General features: G+C 50.1%; 2 protein-coding genes across 7 annotated transcripts in view; both read left to right on the top strand.

Annotated features, from left to right (window-relative positions):
* Lrrfip1 (LRR binding FLII interacting protein 1) overlaps positions 1–7,532 on the top strand; it is a 119,449-nt gene extending 111,917 nt beyond the window's left edge. For all 5 annotated transcript variants that reach the window (XM_070010149.1, XM_070010105.1, XM_070010026.1 and 2 more), the window contains 5 exons: positions 1,686–1,735; positions 3,855–3,975; positions 4,605–4,684; positions 5,429–5,533; positions 6,683–7,532. In XM_070010149.1, coding sequence (XP_069866250.1) covers positions 1,686–1,735; positions 3,855–3,975; positions 4,605–4,684; positions 5,429–5,533; positions 6,683–6,793 — 467 coding nt within the window. In that variant the 3' untranslated portion in view covers positions 6,794–7,532. The remainder of the gene's footprint in view (positions 1–1,685; positions 1,736–3,854; positions 3,976–4,604; positions 4,685–5,428; positions 5,534–6,682) is intronic.
* Positions 7,533–12,675: 5,143 nt separating this feature from the next.
* The window catches only part of Rbm44 (RNA binding motif protein 44), a 36,670-nt gene continuing 35,442 nt past the window's right edge, over positions 12,676–13,903 (top strand). The window contains exon 1 of one of the 2 annotated variants that reach the window (XM_070008796.1): positions 12,676–12,758. The gene's annotated coding sequence lies outside the window, so the exon portion shown is untranslated. Of the gene's footprint in view, positions 12,759–12,801; positions 12,842–13,903 lie in introns of those variants that run through there. The other variant, XM_070008884.1, reaches the window with a different exon arrangement.

Genomic DNA, 13,903 nt, shown 5'->3' with positions numbered 1-13,903 from the left:
GAGGGTTTGTCTCCTTTTCCACGGATGTGCTGCGTCCTCGCATAGCACCGTGACCTCATCGTGCAGGAAGACACCAAGACTCAGCGCAGCGTCCTGCCCCTGGAGGAAGAACAGGATGGCAGCTGTGCCAGGGGCCTCTGCCTAGGCCGTGTGGTAGCCGTGTGCAGAACGCTTCATCTTCCAGAAGGAAGATGTCCCCATCTCCCATCCCTCTCTCCTCCTCGGCTGGGACAGCTGGTGGCTGCTGGTGTGGGGAGGTACTCTGCCCTGTACAGAGTTCTCTGCCTCCTGCCAGAACTAAGTGGGCCTGGCACTTCATCTGGCCTCGGGAGATGGAGGCTGCCTGGTGGATTTCAGAAAAGTCAGTGAGGAGGGACAGAAGAAATATGACAGTTGCTTGGTTGTTTGTAAACCCCCACCCCCTTCCCCATGTTTGTGCACACGGGGGGGGGGCACTCCTGGGCAATGGGAGGAAGGGGCCTCGTGTCAAGGGAACCCGTAGATCCAAGGCCAAAGCCCCCTCGATGCACCTGCTCTCTGAAATTAGCCCTCAGACTGCAAAATACACATTGCCAATGTTTGATCTGGAACGAGCTGCTTAACCTCAGGGTGCCGATGGGCAAGAACCCGCCTTTCAGGTTGGAATGGAGACCAGGTCGAGGTGAAGCTCTGGGAACGTCAGTGCTTTCCGGGGGCCGCCTGGCTGTTGGTTTTTAAATCAACACAAAGGTGTATTTTATATGAATTATTTTCTCTTCACACGGCCACTCAAAGGTAATTTTTCACTCAAGAATTTGGAGCCAGGAAGCGTGGCAGGAACGAAAGCTCGGGCTGGGGGGCCAGGGTTCCACCCCAGAGGTGAGAGTCCGGATCTGGAAGGTCCACTGAGGCAGGGGCCAGGGGCACCCTTAGAAGGCCATTCAGTTGTCCCGGGCCTTGTACAGCGAAAGCTTGCCCAAGCAGCTCCTGGGCTAGCATGGGCTGATGACAGTGCCCACAGCCTTGTGTATGTATACGACATACACTGGCATTTACATCACCAACTGTTGCCCTGATTTTGCATTTAAATGAGCGCAAATCTCCCCAGGCCTCGGTCCCCGCTGTGGGTTGGAAGATTCTAGTTGGCACTCAGAGTGACATAGACCCTTCGGAGCCCGGGGTGAGAGGAATCCCAGAGCCCAGAACTGTTGGGCAACTATGTTGTCAGTGGGCGTGGAACTCATAAGTACAGTCAAGGCTCTGCACTAGTGAGTCTGTGAGACAGGGGAATCAAAAACTTCACCTGGGATGTAACCGTGGGAAGGAATTCTAAGGGAAACCTTGTTGCTCTTGAAACATTGATTTTTCAGTGTGTTTATACCTTGCTCAAGATGTTAAACATGAAGCCTGTGAGATCTTGTGTTGCAGTGTGGTTTGCCTAGCGTTCTTGCATGCTAACCTAAGTAGAAGATTAGCCTGTTTGCATGAGCCGGAGGCCCTCCTGACGAGAAGCATGTCGGGAGGCTGGCGCCACCCCCTTGGCTGAGTTCCTCCCCCATCCTGTCTGTGGCCTCATTCATCGTGGTATGTGTATAATGACTTTCATCACTTACTTCACTAACTTGAATGAGCATTCTTCAATTAGTGCATGCTAAAAAGTGCAGCGTATGGATTCATCTGAACCTATGTCTTTCTGGTTTCTTCAGATAATAGGTTGAAAAAGCTTGTTGATGAGCGAGAATGCTTACTGGAACAGGTAATACAACCTTTTTACTATTTTATGAGTTCTTGAGCAAGACACCTGAAACCATAAGTGTTCTCCTTCTTACTTCCAGCTTATGTGGAAAATCTATAGAACTGAACATGGTGCCTCATTCTCCTGCCTGGGAGATTGAGATTGAGAGGATCGAAGTTCAAGGCCAACCCAGAGAAATAGTTCACGAGATTCCATTACAGCCAATAAGCTGGGCAGAGTGGTACATAGCTGTCATCTAGGCTATATAGAAGATATAAATAGTAGAGAGAGAGGGTGGGGGGAGAGGAAAAGGGAGGGAGGGAGAGAATGGATATGTTAACATAATAGAGGTAGAGAGCTATAATAAATAGTCTGGCTTGGGCAAAAAGACCCTGTTTAAAAAACAATGAAGGCAAAAATAGCTGGAGATGTGGTTAAAGCAGTATAGTACCTCCTAGCAAGTCCAAAGCCCTGTTTGCAAGCCTCAGTGCTGCAAGGAGAAAGAAGAAAACCCCTGAAAACATCATGCCTGAAAACAGCACACCAACCAGCTGTGTTGACTTGGTGATTTTGTCCGAATAGAACATCCTAAGTCATACGAGGCTTGGTGAGGATGCCACAAGGACTGAAAGCCATGGCGCTGAGTAAATGCAGTGGAAGGCCAAGTTTAACCATTGAGAGGCAAGACGTGTCCCAGTCATGGTGTCCCCTTCTCCCCTGACTGCCTGCCCATGAAGATCCATTTTCTGCTCTCAGAAATCAGCATGTTCATTTGTACAACTGATTAAAATGATTTAAACTGTAACTTCCCTGTTCTTTCTGCCCCTCCCAAAAAACAGCAGGTTGTAGTCCTCTTTGATCTTTCTTATATGCAGGACAGTTATGAACGTATTCTACAGCCACTTTTTAAAGAGACTCAGTCCTCCAATTCCCCTCATAACCAAATGCAATTGCCTTTTACCATCTATTCAATTCTTTGAGAACTGGATGAGGCATTGAATACAGTGGAATGAGTCCCTCAAAGCTCCTGTGTGTTTTCAGGAGCACACACCCACTGTAATTCTGTAATAGTCTCCTTAGAGGAGTTTGCACCTTGGGTTTGTAATCAGTGAGAAGAATGGGAGGAGGAAGGCAGGTGAGCCTCTACTCATGACTTCAGAGATTAGACATTAAACACGAGGAGCAAGGGAAACCCCACCTCTGGATACTAGGAGATGCACCACGGCAGTCAGCCGCCTTCACCTGCCCTTCACCGTGTGCTCTGTCTGTGAGAGAGGAAGTGTGCCCAGGCCACTTCCCTGAAGGCTGGCCAGCACCTCTGAGGAAACCTGCAGCTGGGTCAGTGCCGTGAGAAAGGACAAGGTTTCCTTTGAGACTTCATTGCAATAGTTCGCTCCCAGGGGGCTCTGTGTGTTCCCTTCCAGCCTCCCTGTATATAAGCACGGGGTACAGGAACATACATGTTTTAAGTATTTGATACACTGTCTCCTGAGTGCCAGAGGAACTTCCACTTCAGAAATAACTTCTTGCCCCGAGTTAGAAAACAGTTCATTGATGATACTTTTTTTTTTTTTTGGGGGGGGGGTCCGGTCATGGGGCCTGAACTCTGAGCCTGGGCGCTGTCCCTCAGCTCTTCAGCTCAAGGCTAGCGCTCTACCACTTGAGCCACAGCGCCACTTCCGGCTTTTTTCTTTTTGCTTATGTGGTGCTGAGGAAGCGAACCCAGGGCCTCAGGCATGCAAGGCGAGCACTCTACCACTGAGCCACCTTCCCAGCCCCGATGATATTCTTTAATAAAAATAAATTAAAAAAATTTTTAAAGCAATTCTCCTTCCTGAGAATACTACCAGAATAAACTACCCAGCAGGTTTCTTACTTTCCTGGCTGGTCTTTATGAAATGGGGCAAATTCCCTCTGGCTGGTAGAGCGATGTGCAGATAGCAAGCTTCTGGTGCTTTCTCTCCTGCATCCCCGTCTCTGGCGTTCCAGAGACATGCCAGTGAACCCCAAAGCAAGAGCTTACTCATTCTGAGTATTGGTTGTCATTTCATACAATGTTTCCCCTCTGACAGACTCTAAATTCAGCTTTTCACTTCGCTCCAGAAAATAAATTAACACATTTTATGGGCGGTGTTTCCAGATTAAGAAACTCAAAGGGCAGCTGGAGGGGAAACAGAAGAACAACAAGCTGGACTTCAGTCTGCGATCTGAAGACGAAGTCTTGGAAAACGGGACAGATGTGCACATCATGGATCTACAAAGTAAATGGGAGGGAACGCCCGGGATTCCCCACATCCCCCCGCCCCCCCCCCAGCCGCCCCCAAGGCCCCTGAACCCAAGAGAGCAAGGAGGGCAAGTGGGCGGTGTCAGGCATTGCCTCTGTGGACCCATGTACTAGAGCAGGTACACGGGTGGACACTGGCGGACACCAAGTTTACTCTGCTGGACACAGCCAGTCCTTGGATCTGCTGATACGCGGAAACGCTGAGAGGCACATTTATTTGTGTGCCAGAAACCTAGAAACAGGCTTAATAGATAAAACTGGGTCCAGTCTCTCTGCCCCTTCCCATCTCACTATGTCTTTGTCATCTGGCTCAGAGGATCTGTCTCTCTATCTCTGTCTCTCCCTCTCCCTTTCTCACCTTCCTTCTTCCCACCCTCCCTCCCCTGGGGTCTCCTGCCAGCAGGCCCCGGCCGCACAGGCCGGTTCCCAGCCTGGGCTCCTGGTGAGCGCCCATTCTCCAGCTCTTGGCTGTGACAAATGGTGGACCCACGGGCCAAAGTTTCCAGATCTGTGAAATGAGGGGAGGAATGCAAGGCTTGCTCCTCTGAACAGCTTTAAACATTGGGAGCCAGGAGCTTAACACATTTTCCTTTCTTTACACTCTAGGGGATGCCAACAGACAGATCAGCGACCTCAAATTTAAACTTGCAAAATCAGAGCAAGAGATAACTGCACTAGAACAAAATGTACGTGTGCACACCTTCAGTAACGATGGGCAACTAAACTAGGGAATAAGTCGAAAGAAGGCCTGGAAAGCTGAGGACCGAGAGCAGCAGAATTTTAAGGCTAAAAAAGAAAGCCTTAGGGGAACAAAGGAAGGTAGCAAGCCTGTCACAGTATTGCTTCCAGACAGAACCCCTAGGGAGCAAAGATAATTATTAGGACAGAGGAGCCAAGGTCCTGCCAGCATGGTTCTCCCTCAACAAACCTCTCTCCGGCAGGACAGTCCCTCAGGAGGGGAAAGATGGAGGCAAAGAGAGGTGCACCTGTGCACTGAGGCCTTGGAACGAAGCAGTCCCCTGTAGGTGTCGGAATAACAGCAGGCCCTGTGCTTGGCTAGAACCTGAATAATACCCCAATGCTACATCATGCATCTGTGTGGCACATTCTCTCATCTTTTTTGGGGGGGGGTCTGGTTGTGGGGCCTGAACTCTGGGCCTGGGCGCTGTCCCTCAGCTCTTTCAGCTCAAGGCTAGTGCTCTACCACTTGAGCCACAGCGCCACTTCCGGCTTTTTTCTTTTTGCTTATGTGGTGCTGAGGAATAGAACCAGGGCCTCATGCATGCAAGGCAAGCGCTCTACCACTGAGCCACCTTCCCAGCCCACATTCTCTCATCTTAATCACAGCTTTGATCCCAAATGTAATAAAGCAATTGGAAAAGGAAAACAGGTCTATAAACTTACACCAATGGCTTTTCCCTCACTTATAGGTAATAAGGTTAGAGAGCCAAGTATCCCGTTATAAAACAGCTGCTGAAAATGCAGAAAAAATAGAAGATGAACTTAAGGCAGAAAAACGGAAACTCCAAAGAGAGGTAAATATCCTAGTCTCGTCAAAGCAGGGAAGGAATGGGTAGCAACAGCAACGGCCCCGGAGCGGGGCAGAAGGAGAGGGTTACCACGTCCAGGCTGCTTGTCACCGGCCCGTCTGTGTGCTTTGTATCCTCTCCTGGGGCGGGCGGGCGGGCAGGGGAGCGCGGGAGGGATGGGCAGGATAGAGCAGCACTGTCCGAAACACCTGGCCAGGTGAGGTGGCCACAAGCACCGCCATGCTCTTTGAAAACTGCACATCCTTTACCGTCCTCAAGAAACTCCAAGATAATCAGAGCCTCTGCTGGGCACAGGTCTGCGTGCCGGGCACAACCATTGTTAACCTGTTTCTTTCAAAGTTCCACACAGCGTTCCACATCCCGCCCCTGGCCGGCTCCGGAGGTGTTCTTCTCCTGTCTCTTGCTTCGGCTCTCTCCCTGGCAGGATTCCCCTTCCCCTTCGCTGTTTTGTGAGGTTATGCCTAATTCCCTGCACATTCCTAGGATGCTTTGGGAGAGCTGCCCACCCACATGGCCAGCATCTGCTCCTGCAGAGGAGGGGGCTTCTGTCCCAGAACCCTGGCCACCCCGCTGGGGACGTGGGGTGGGAGGGAGAGCATGCCCTGTGTTCCAGTCCCCGCATCGCCACAATCGTGTGATTGTGGTGCTTCCTCCCTGGGAATTCTCTGTTCCTCCACCCACTGGTCCAGGACTCCCACTCAGTGCTCTTCCTGCTGGGCTCTGCCCCCCCCCCCCCCAGCTGTCATGTTGGCCTCAGGCATTCGTGCTTTGGTTTCGGGCCGCAGGAACCTTCCTCCTGGCTTCCTCGAGCTCGTCCAAGCGCTCCAGCTCGGCTCTATTTCTATTTTCATGTCTGTGCCTCACTCAGCTTTTAAGATACCTTTAGGGTCCCCACTGGTGTGTCCTTTCTGGGACTTGTCTCACAGGAAGGAAGCCCCTCAGCAGTCAGGATGTCAAAACCATAAGCATTTCTCCACATTTCAAATGAATACATGCGCACGCTCAGAACTGCACGTGCTCATGGTTAGGATTTCAGGGAGTTGTGGCTTTCAGTGGGACAGAATGTTGGCGATTTACTGCTATGTTGGAGGAAGGTCATTCCTTAGAGCTCACTGCCTTCCCTTCTTGCTTTAGCTTCGCTCCGCACTGGATAAAACAGAAGAGCTCGAGGTGAGCAATGGCCACTTAGTGAAGCGTCTGGAAAAGATGAAAGCGAACAGGAGCGCACTCTTGTCCCAGCAGTAAGCACCAGCCTCACAGGCAGCTGAGTGTGTGGCCCTTGGGTTTTTCTCTGTACTGTGAGCGCGCTGCTTCCCCATGCCTCCACGGAACGCTACGGGGAGCCCTGGCTCTTCCACTCATGCCAGGATCCACCCCAGAGAACCAGCTGCAGCCTCGTCTGCAGACCCCTTCTCCAGGCTGGGACGACTCTCAGAACCTCCATGTTTCTTCGTTAAGCACACTGGGCCTCTGACTCTGACGCACAGCCGCCTCTCAATGCATGGCTAAGGACGACCCAGGTCAAGATGAACGTGGAACATGAGCTGTCTTTTCACGTGTCTTGCTGAAAGTGAAGGGGAAACGTTACAGTGTGGGACTCCTCCATGGCAGAACTACAGTTTGAGCGACTTCCGTAGTATCTCTTAGTCTATGCTTTTCATACACAAAACACTGTGGAACCACAAGCCATTACCAAGCAAAACTCACTGCAAACAAGAGGATGGTCTAGGCGTAAAAGTGACCTTAAGAAAACTCTTTACAGGCAACAAATGAAGCTTTTCTAAGGGATTTTTGCATCCGTTCAGTCATGACAGTACTTTTTTCCAGGGTAATTAGGCAATAGCTCTTTGAAAAAAATGACAGCTTTTCATTTGCATTATATTTGGAATTGAAGTTGTTAACTTCTTTTAAAGAACGTTCTATTAGAAAAATAAAATATGAAATGTTAAAAGACTTGAGCAATGTGGTTTTAAGTTTTTTTCCTACTGAGAAATAAAATCTTTAACTGATTGCATATTTGTTGTTCTGTGTATCTGGGGTCTTTTTTAAACATTTTAAACATATCCATTTTCTTTATCTTAAAAAGATGTGAGAGAGGGGAATATTCATGAGCATTCAGTGCACTTGAAAACACAAGAGGTAGACTAGAGCAGAAACTGCTCACGAGTATAGTCAGATAAAAGAAGAGAAAGTTTGGCTACTTGGTGATTTTTAATTGCTTTTTTTATATGTTATGTGTTAAACATAGCTAGTTAAGCCAATCAGATATTAGCAGGCACAAACTAAGACATCATCACCCAAAACCATATCTAGTGCTAACATCTTGACACATGATTAAGAAAATGTCCCAAGTCGGGAACTAGTGCTCACACCTATATCCTAGCTATGTGGAAGGCTGAGGTGGGGAGGATGGGAGGAAAGCCAGATCACGCAGAAAAGTCCAAAAGACTCCATTTCAACAGAGGGAAGTCAGAGTCACCCTCATTTCTTAACCCAAGAAGTCTGAGCTTACAGAGTAAATCGTTCCCTGCAGATGTAGCTCCTGGAGCTTGGGCTGCTGATTTGTTCTCCTGTGGCCCAGTATTTACCCACAGCCGGCTGTCCTCACCAGAAGCTGCTGAGCACTTTCCCTGGGCTCTGCCCCCTACACCCTAGGAAACCCAAAAATGACTCCCATGGTGGATAAATGTGTGGGGTGGGGTGCAGAAGCACCCACACTGACCCCCACGGTGCTGCTGCTTGCTTCTGTTCCAGCCAGCCTGGGGGATGGCGCAGCCCCCACTCACGCCAGGTCCTTCCCTTGGTTCATGCTCTGGAAACACACTCGCCCGCAAGTGTGCTCTACTAATCTCTTAGCTCTCAATCTCACCACATGGACAGTCACGATTAGCCGTCATACTCGGAAATACTTCTGAAGGACAGGAATCTCCCAAGCCTGCTGAGATGCAGCCCGGCTCTTCAGTATTGCAAGCCCTAGATCGCAGAAAGCAAGATCCTCATCTCCCATGTGAGAGGGCGTTGGAAGTTGCAGGTTGGAGCCTCGGCAGGGAGTTCGACAGGTCCAGCCTGTTTGCTGTTGCTACAAGGCAACGGCAACACCACAGTCTAGGTCACCGAGCTGGTCCTGCCTCAGATGCTTCCAGGATTTCTAGGGTCACGCCCTCCCTTGCAAAACCCTCGCTGGGGGTCAGTTAGCCACACATATGAAGATAATGGGCAGACAGACTCCCAGAAGATAATGGACAGACAGATGGACTCTCAGAAGATAATGGACAGACTGGCTCTCAGAAGATAATGGGCAGACTGACTCTCAATCATTCTTACCTGAGAAAAATGTACTTGGAATATTATTGACTTGAACACGTGTGAAGAAACTTCTCTATCAAAGTGTGTGTTGCTTAAAACTTCCTGCTTTGGCCTGAAAGTGAGAGAGCTTCCGGATGAGAAAGCTTTTTTTTTTTTTTTTTTTTTTTTTTTTGTCGGTTGTGGGGATTGAACTCTGAGCCTGGGCGCTGTCCCTGCTCAGCTCTTCAGCTCAAGGCAAGTGCTCTACCACCTGAGCCACAATGCCACTTCTGATTTTCTGGTGGTTAATTGGAGGCAAGAGTCTCAAGGACTTTCTTGCCTGGGCTGGCTTTGAACCATGATCCTCAGATCTCAGCCTCCTGAGTAGCTAAGATTACAGTGAGCCGTCGGTGCCCAACTTAGAAAGCATTTTTGAAATGCAAGATTTTGTCCTAAATTGGTTTCTTTTCAACCTGGAATTAAGACACACCCTGGACTGTTTAAGAAATAGCAGAGGGTACAGGCATATTTTGCAATTGCTTGTGTGCTGTTAATCTTATTTCATAATCACTATGTAAATACATTTTACTCTATTCAAACTAGCCAGCCACCAGCAGATTGTGAGCCTGTGCTCAACCAATCAGAGCAGAGGGGCTTGGCCTGCTGTATTAGGGGTAAATGGAAGCAGCCAGCCTGCTCTGTGTGCTTGCTTGCTGATGATGCACCCCACTACAGAAGCAAATTTTGCCTTGCTGAGACAATTCTTTGTTTTTGTGTCTGACATTGTGACTTCAATGGTTCTTAGAAAGAATATTTATAACACCCAGTTTTCAGAACTTTTGTGTGTGTGCCAGCCCTGGGCCTTGAGCTCTGTCAGGACCAGCGAAAAATACAGTGGCTCACACCTGTAATCCTAGCTACTTAAGAGGCTGAGATCTGAGGATCATGGTTCAAAGCCATCCCAGGAAAGTCCATGAGACTCTTATCTCCAATAAAACCAGAAGTGGTGCTGTGGCTCAAGTGGTAGAGCACTGGCCTTGAGCTGAAGAGCTGAGAGAGCACCCAGGCCCAGAGTTCAAGCCCCATAACTGACAAAAAAAAAAAAATACACACATGATTGAATGAAGGAAGAGTGAGCAAATGAAATCATTATAGCCAATGTGCATTATGTAAAAACCAAACTACATCACTTGGATAAGGATGGGAGGGAACAATGGAAGGAGTGACATTGAAAAAGAAGCCCTGTACTTGGGCTGGGAAGGTGGCTCAGTGGTAGAGTGCTTGCCTTGCATGCATGAGGCCCTGGGTTTGAGTCTTCAGCACTGCATAAGCAGAAAAAAGCTGGAAGTGGCATGGTGGCTCAACTGGTAGAGCGTGCTAGCCTTGAGCTGAAGAGCTGAGGGACAGTGCAAAGGCCCAGAGTTCAGGCCCACAACTAACCAAAAAGAAAAGAGTCATAACTTGACTTAGAGAAATTGTAATCTCTTTGTACAGCTACTTAATAATGAGGAAAAATATGATTATAGCATTAGATCTTGAGAAGTATTCACAATACAGACTGAAGAACAGTTTAAAACCATTTAGAAAAAAACATTCTCTTTGCTGGGTGCTAGTGGCTCACACCTGTCATCCTAGCTGCTCTGGAAGCTGAGACCTGAGGATCACGATTTGAAACCAGCCTGGGCAGGAAAGTCTGTGAGACTCCAATTAACTAGCAAAAAATATAGCTGTATCTGAAGTGGCAGGACGCTAGCCTTGAACACAAAAGTCCAGGCTCTGAATTCAAGCCCCAGAACTGGTGCGCACGCGCGCACACACGCAAATTATCCTGACCTTTGTGTAAATGACTGAAGACTGGAAACTGTGGCAGGTGAACCACAAGTTTGAGCTCACATCAAATTTTAAAGCAAACGTTAGAGTAAAACATTTTGATTTGAATCAGGAAGAAAGTAAAAGTACTGATAATTACCATGCATTTTTTTTTAAAAGTTCACGCTTTAAAATGTGACTTAAAATCAGAGTCTGGGAGCTGCTTCTTCCCTTTTCACTCCAGGCTGCCACTGCCTCTTGAGCCACAGTTCCAATTTGGGCTTTTTAGTGATTAAATGGGACCAATAGTAGAATGAACATTTAACTGATTTCTGCCAGCACAAGAAAGACATTGCCAAAAATTCTAACTGTCCAAGAGCAATCAACGGGAAGTGTCGAGGACCTAGAGCACAAAGTCGTTTCTTCCTGTCCTGTCAGCAGCTACCATCCTCTGGACAAACTTCTGGTCACCTCTTTCATGGCCTTCACGGCTCGAAACTAGACAGATAGACAGCAGCAGATGCATTCGTACAGCCAGGAGACCACGTCCAGCCTGGCATGCCCCCAGCCTGCATCAGCTCGTCTACAGCCGTCTTGCTTCTGCCTTGCCCCCTCTTCATCCATTAGCATCAACTTTATTTTTTTGTGCCCATATTGGGGCTTGAACTCAGAGCCTAGTTGCTGTCCCTTAGCTACTTTGCTCAGGCTGATGCTCTACAACTTGAGCCACAGCTCCATTTCTAGTTTTTTGATGGCTAATTGAAGATAAAAGTCTCTCACAGACTTTCCTGCCCGGGCTGGCTTCTAACCCCGCTCCTCAGGAATTAGAAGCATCACAGACACCAGGCAGCATGACCTTTACATGAAGCAGTGATTTCGAAAATTAAATCCACTGTGAATGCTTTAAGAAGCATTCAAAAGCAACGGAGCTAATAGCAAGACTTTCTGGAAGTGTATTGGCATTACAAAATGGCTTTGTACCACCCTGGGTTCATGTCCCAATGACCCTGATACAATAATGTTTTAAAGCAGTATAATGTCAACTGTTTTTAAAAAATAAAAGTAGGGGCTTGGAAGGTGGCTCAGTGGTAGAGCGCTTGCCTTGCATGCATGAGGCCCTGGTTCGATGCCTCAGCACCACATAAGCAGAAAAAGCCAGAAGTGGTGCTGTAGCTCAAGTAAGTGGTAGCATGCTCACCTTGAGCTGCAGTGCTGAGGGACAGCGCCCAGACCAGACGTCAGGCCCCAGGACTGACAAACTATAAAAATAAATAAAATACAGAAAAGAAGCCCTGATAAACAGATTTTAATAGCTGTGTTGTGTGAAGCCAATTTAAAGCCTTAGGAAAAGGACTCTGGGGGTTACTTTTGCCTTTTTCAAGCGATTACAGCAAAACATTGTTTGCTGTGAGTGCTGAATTGGTGGCGTGCCCTTCAGAGCTGCCGCAGAGGTAAATGAGAGCCTCACCTTGAAGCACTTCAGTCTTCTTTCTTTTTGTCGGTCGTGGGGCTTGAACTCTGGGCCTGGGCGCTGTCCCTCGGCTCTTCAGCTCTTCAGCTCAAGGCTCTACCGCTTGAGCCACAGCGCCACTTCCGGTCTTCTAGTGGTTTACTGGAGATAAGAGTCTCACGACTTTCCTGCCCAGACTGGCTTTGAACCGCGATCCTCAGATCTCAGCCTCCTGAGTAGCTAGGGTGACAGGCGTGACTACTGGCGCCCGGCATAAGCACTTCATTCTTGAAGCCAGTGAAGGCAGAGCCACGTCCAGCAGAAGGGACCGCGCGGCGGGGACCCCACTATCACCGGGGCCAGGCCGAGGGCGCGGGTTGCCTTCCGCAGGCGCCTCGTGGTTATTGTGGGATTTTCAGCATCGTTCTCCCGCCAAGAATGCGGAATGCAAATCACCGGCGTCCTTCCCGCTCTTTTAGACACGCACCTGACCAATCACAGTGCCGGCGTATTGGCACTGACCAATAAGAGTACACGTCGACACGCAGTGGGCGGGCCCACGGCGGCCGTTACCCATGGGACACCGCGACTGCCCTTGCCCTGAGGCGGCGGCTCCTAGCGGGCGCTGACGGTGTGGCGGCGCGGGCGGCGACGGTGCAGCCGCAGGTGCGCCGAGGCGGACGCCGGGCGGTGCGGGGAGCGCGGGGGACCGCCGCTGGGCTCCAGCGCCGTGGGCGCCGCATGCCCAGGTGCGGTGGGCGCTGGCGGGCAGGCCGGTGGGCTGGGAGACCTGGCGGCCCAAAATGGCTGGAGGGGCCGCGGGCGTCGCGGCCCCGGGCGGCCTGGGCGCGCCGGTTCCTCCTGGCGCGGGTCGCCGAGAGCTGGCACCCGGCGGGAGGGCGCCTGCCCTGCCAACCGTGAGTTCAAACCCTGGTTCCACGAACAATGAGAGAAACAGTGGGCACCGGAGTTCGGGGGGCGGCCTTGCAGACGTGCGCACCGGGGACTCCCCGGGCGCATGCGCAGGAACCGTGGCGGCTCTGCCGGCGTGGGGCGGGGTGGAGTGGGGAGCACGGGGTCGAGCCGAGGCGAGGCCCGCGCGGGGACCTGGGGTGAGGCCCGGGCGATCCGCCCTGTAGGACTTCACAGCTCGATACAGCATGGCGAACTGTGGGGTAGATTTGCCTTTCCTGCCTGTGGCCTGTGGCCTGGGGGGAGGTTCTTGAACAAAACCCGGGAGGATCCAGGTCACAGTGACCGGCCCTGGCCCCTGCTGGGCACGAGGGAGGCGTCCTAGAGGAAGAGTCCTGCGGCTTCTGCTTGGAGCCCGTGGGCCTGCACCCAGAGCGGAATTGCTGGGGTCGCCCGGGGCGCCGCATTTAACTATCAGAGGAATTGTTGCGCTGTGGTTGCCAAATCCATTCCTCCCCCCCCCCCAACACACACACTCTTATCGTTACCCCCTAGCAGTTGTGCAGCCTTCCCTCCTTGTAGTTTTGAGTTGCATCTTTCCATCATTAACGATAGCGACTTCGCATGACTTTTCTAGGGGGAAAAACGTTTATTCTGGATAATGTAACAGGATATTTGCAGGTATTTTTGCTATACCAAGATTTTTCCTTTTTAGTAAGAGTCTGGGCGTCCACATTACAGAACAAATTTGTGACACATTGCAGATTTGGGTACACACAAGCGTTATGTGAATGAGAATCTAGGTTCAAATAAATACTTCAAAATTTTGCAAAAATGCCAGTGGCTCAGGCCTGTAATCCTAGCTACTCAGGAAGCTGAGATCTGAGGATCACATTTCA

This window comes from Dipodomys merriami, unplaced genomic scaffold (assembly GCF_024711535.1).
Source record: "Dipodomys merriami isolate MVZ:Mamm:240054 unplaced genomic scaffold, mDipMer1.0.p SCAF_1, whole genome shotgun sequence".
NCBI classification, from domain to species: domain Eukaryota; kingdom Metazoa; phylum Chordata; class Mammalia; order Rodentia; family Heteromyidae; genus Dipodomys; species Dipodomys merriami.
Note: the sequence above shows the minus strand (reverse complement) of the source record. Positions and strands in the feature narration are given on the sequence as shown.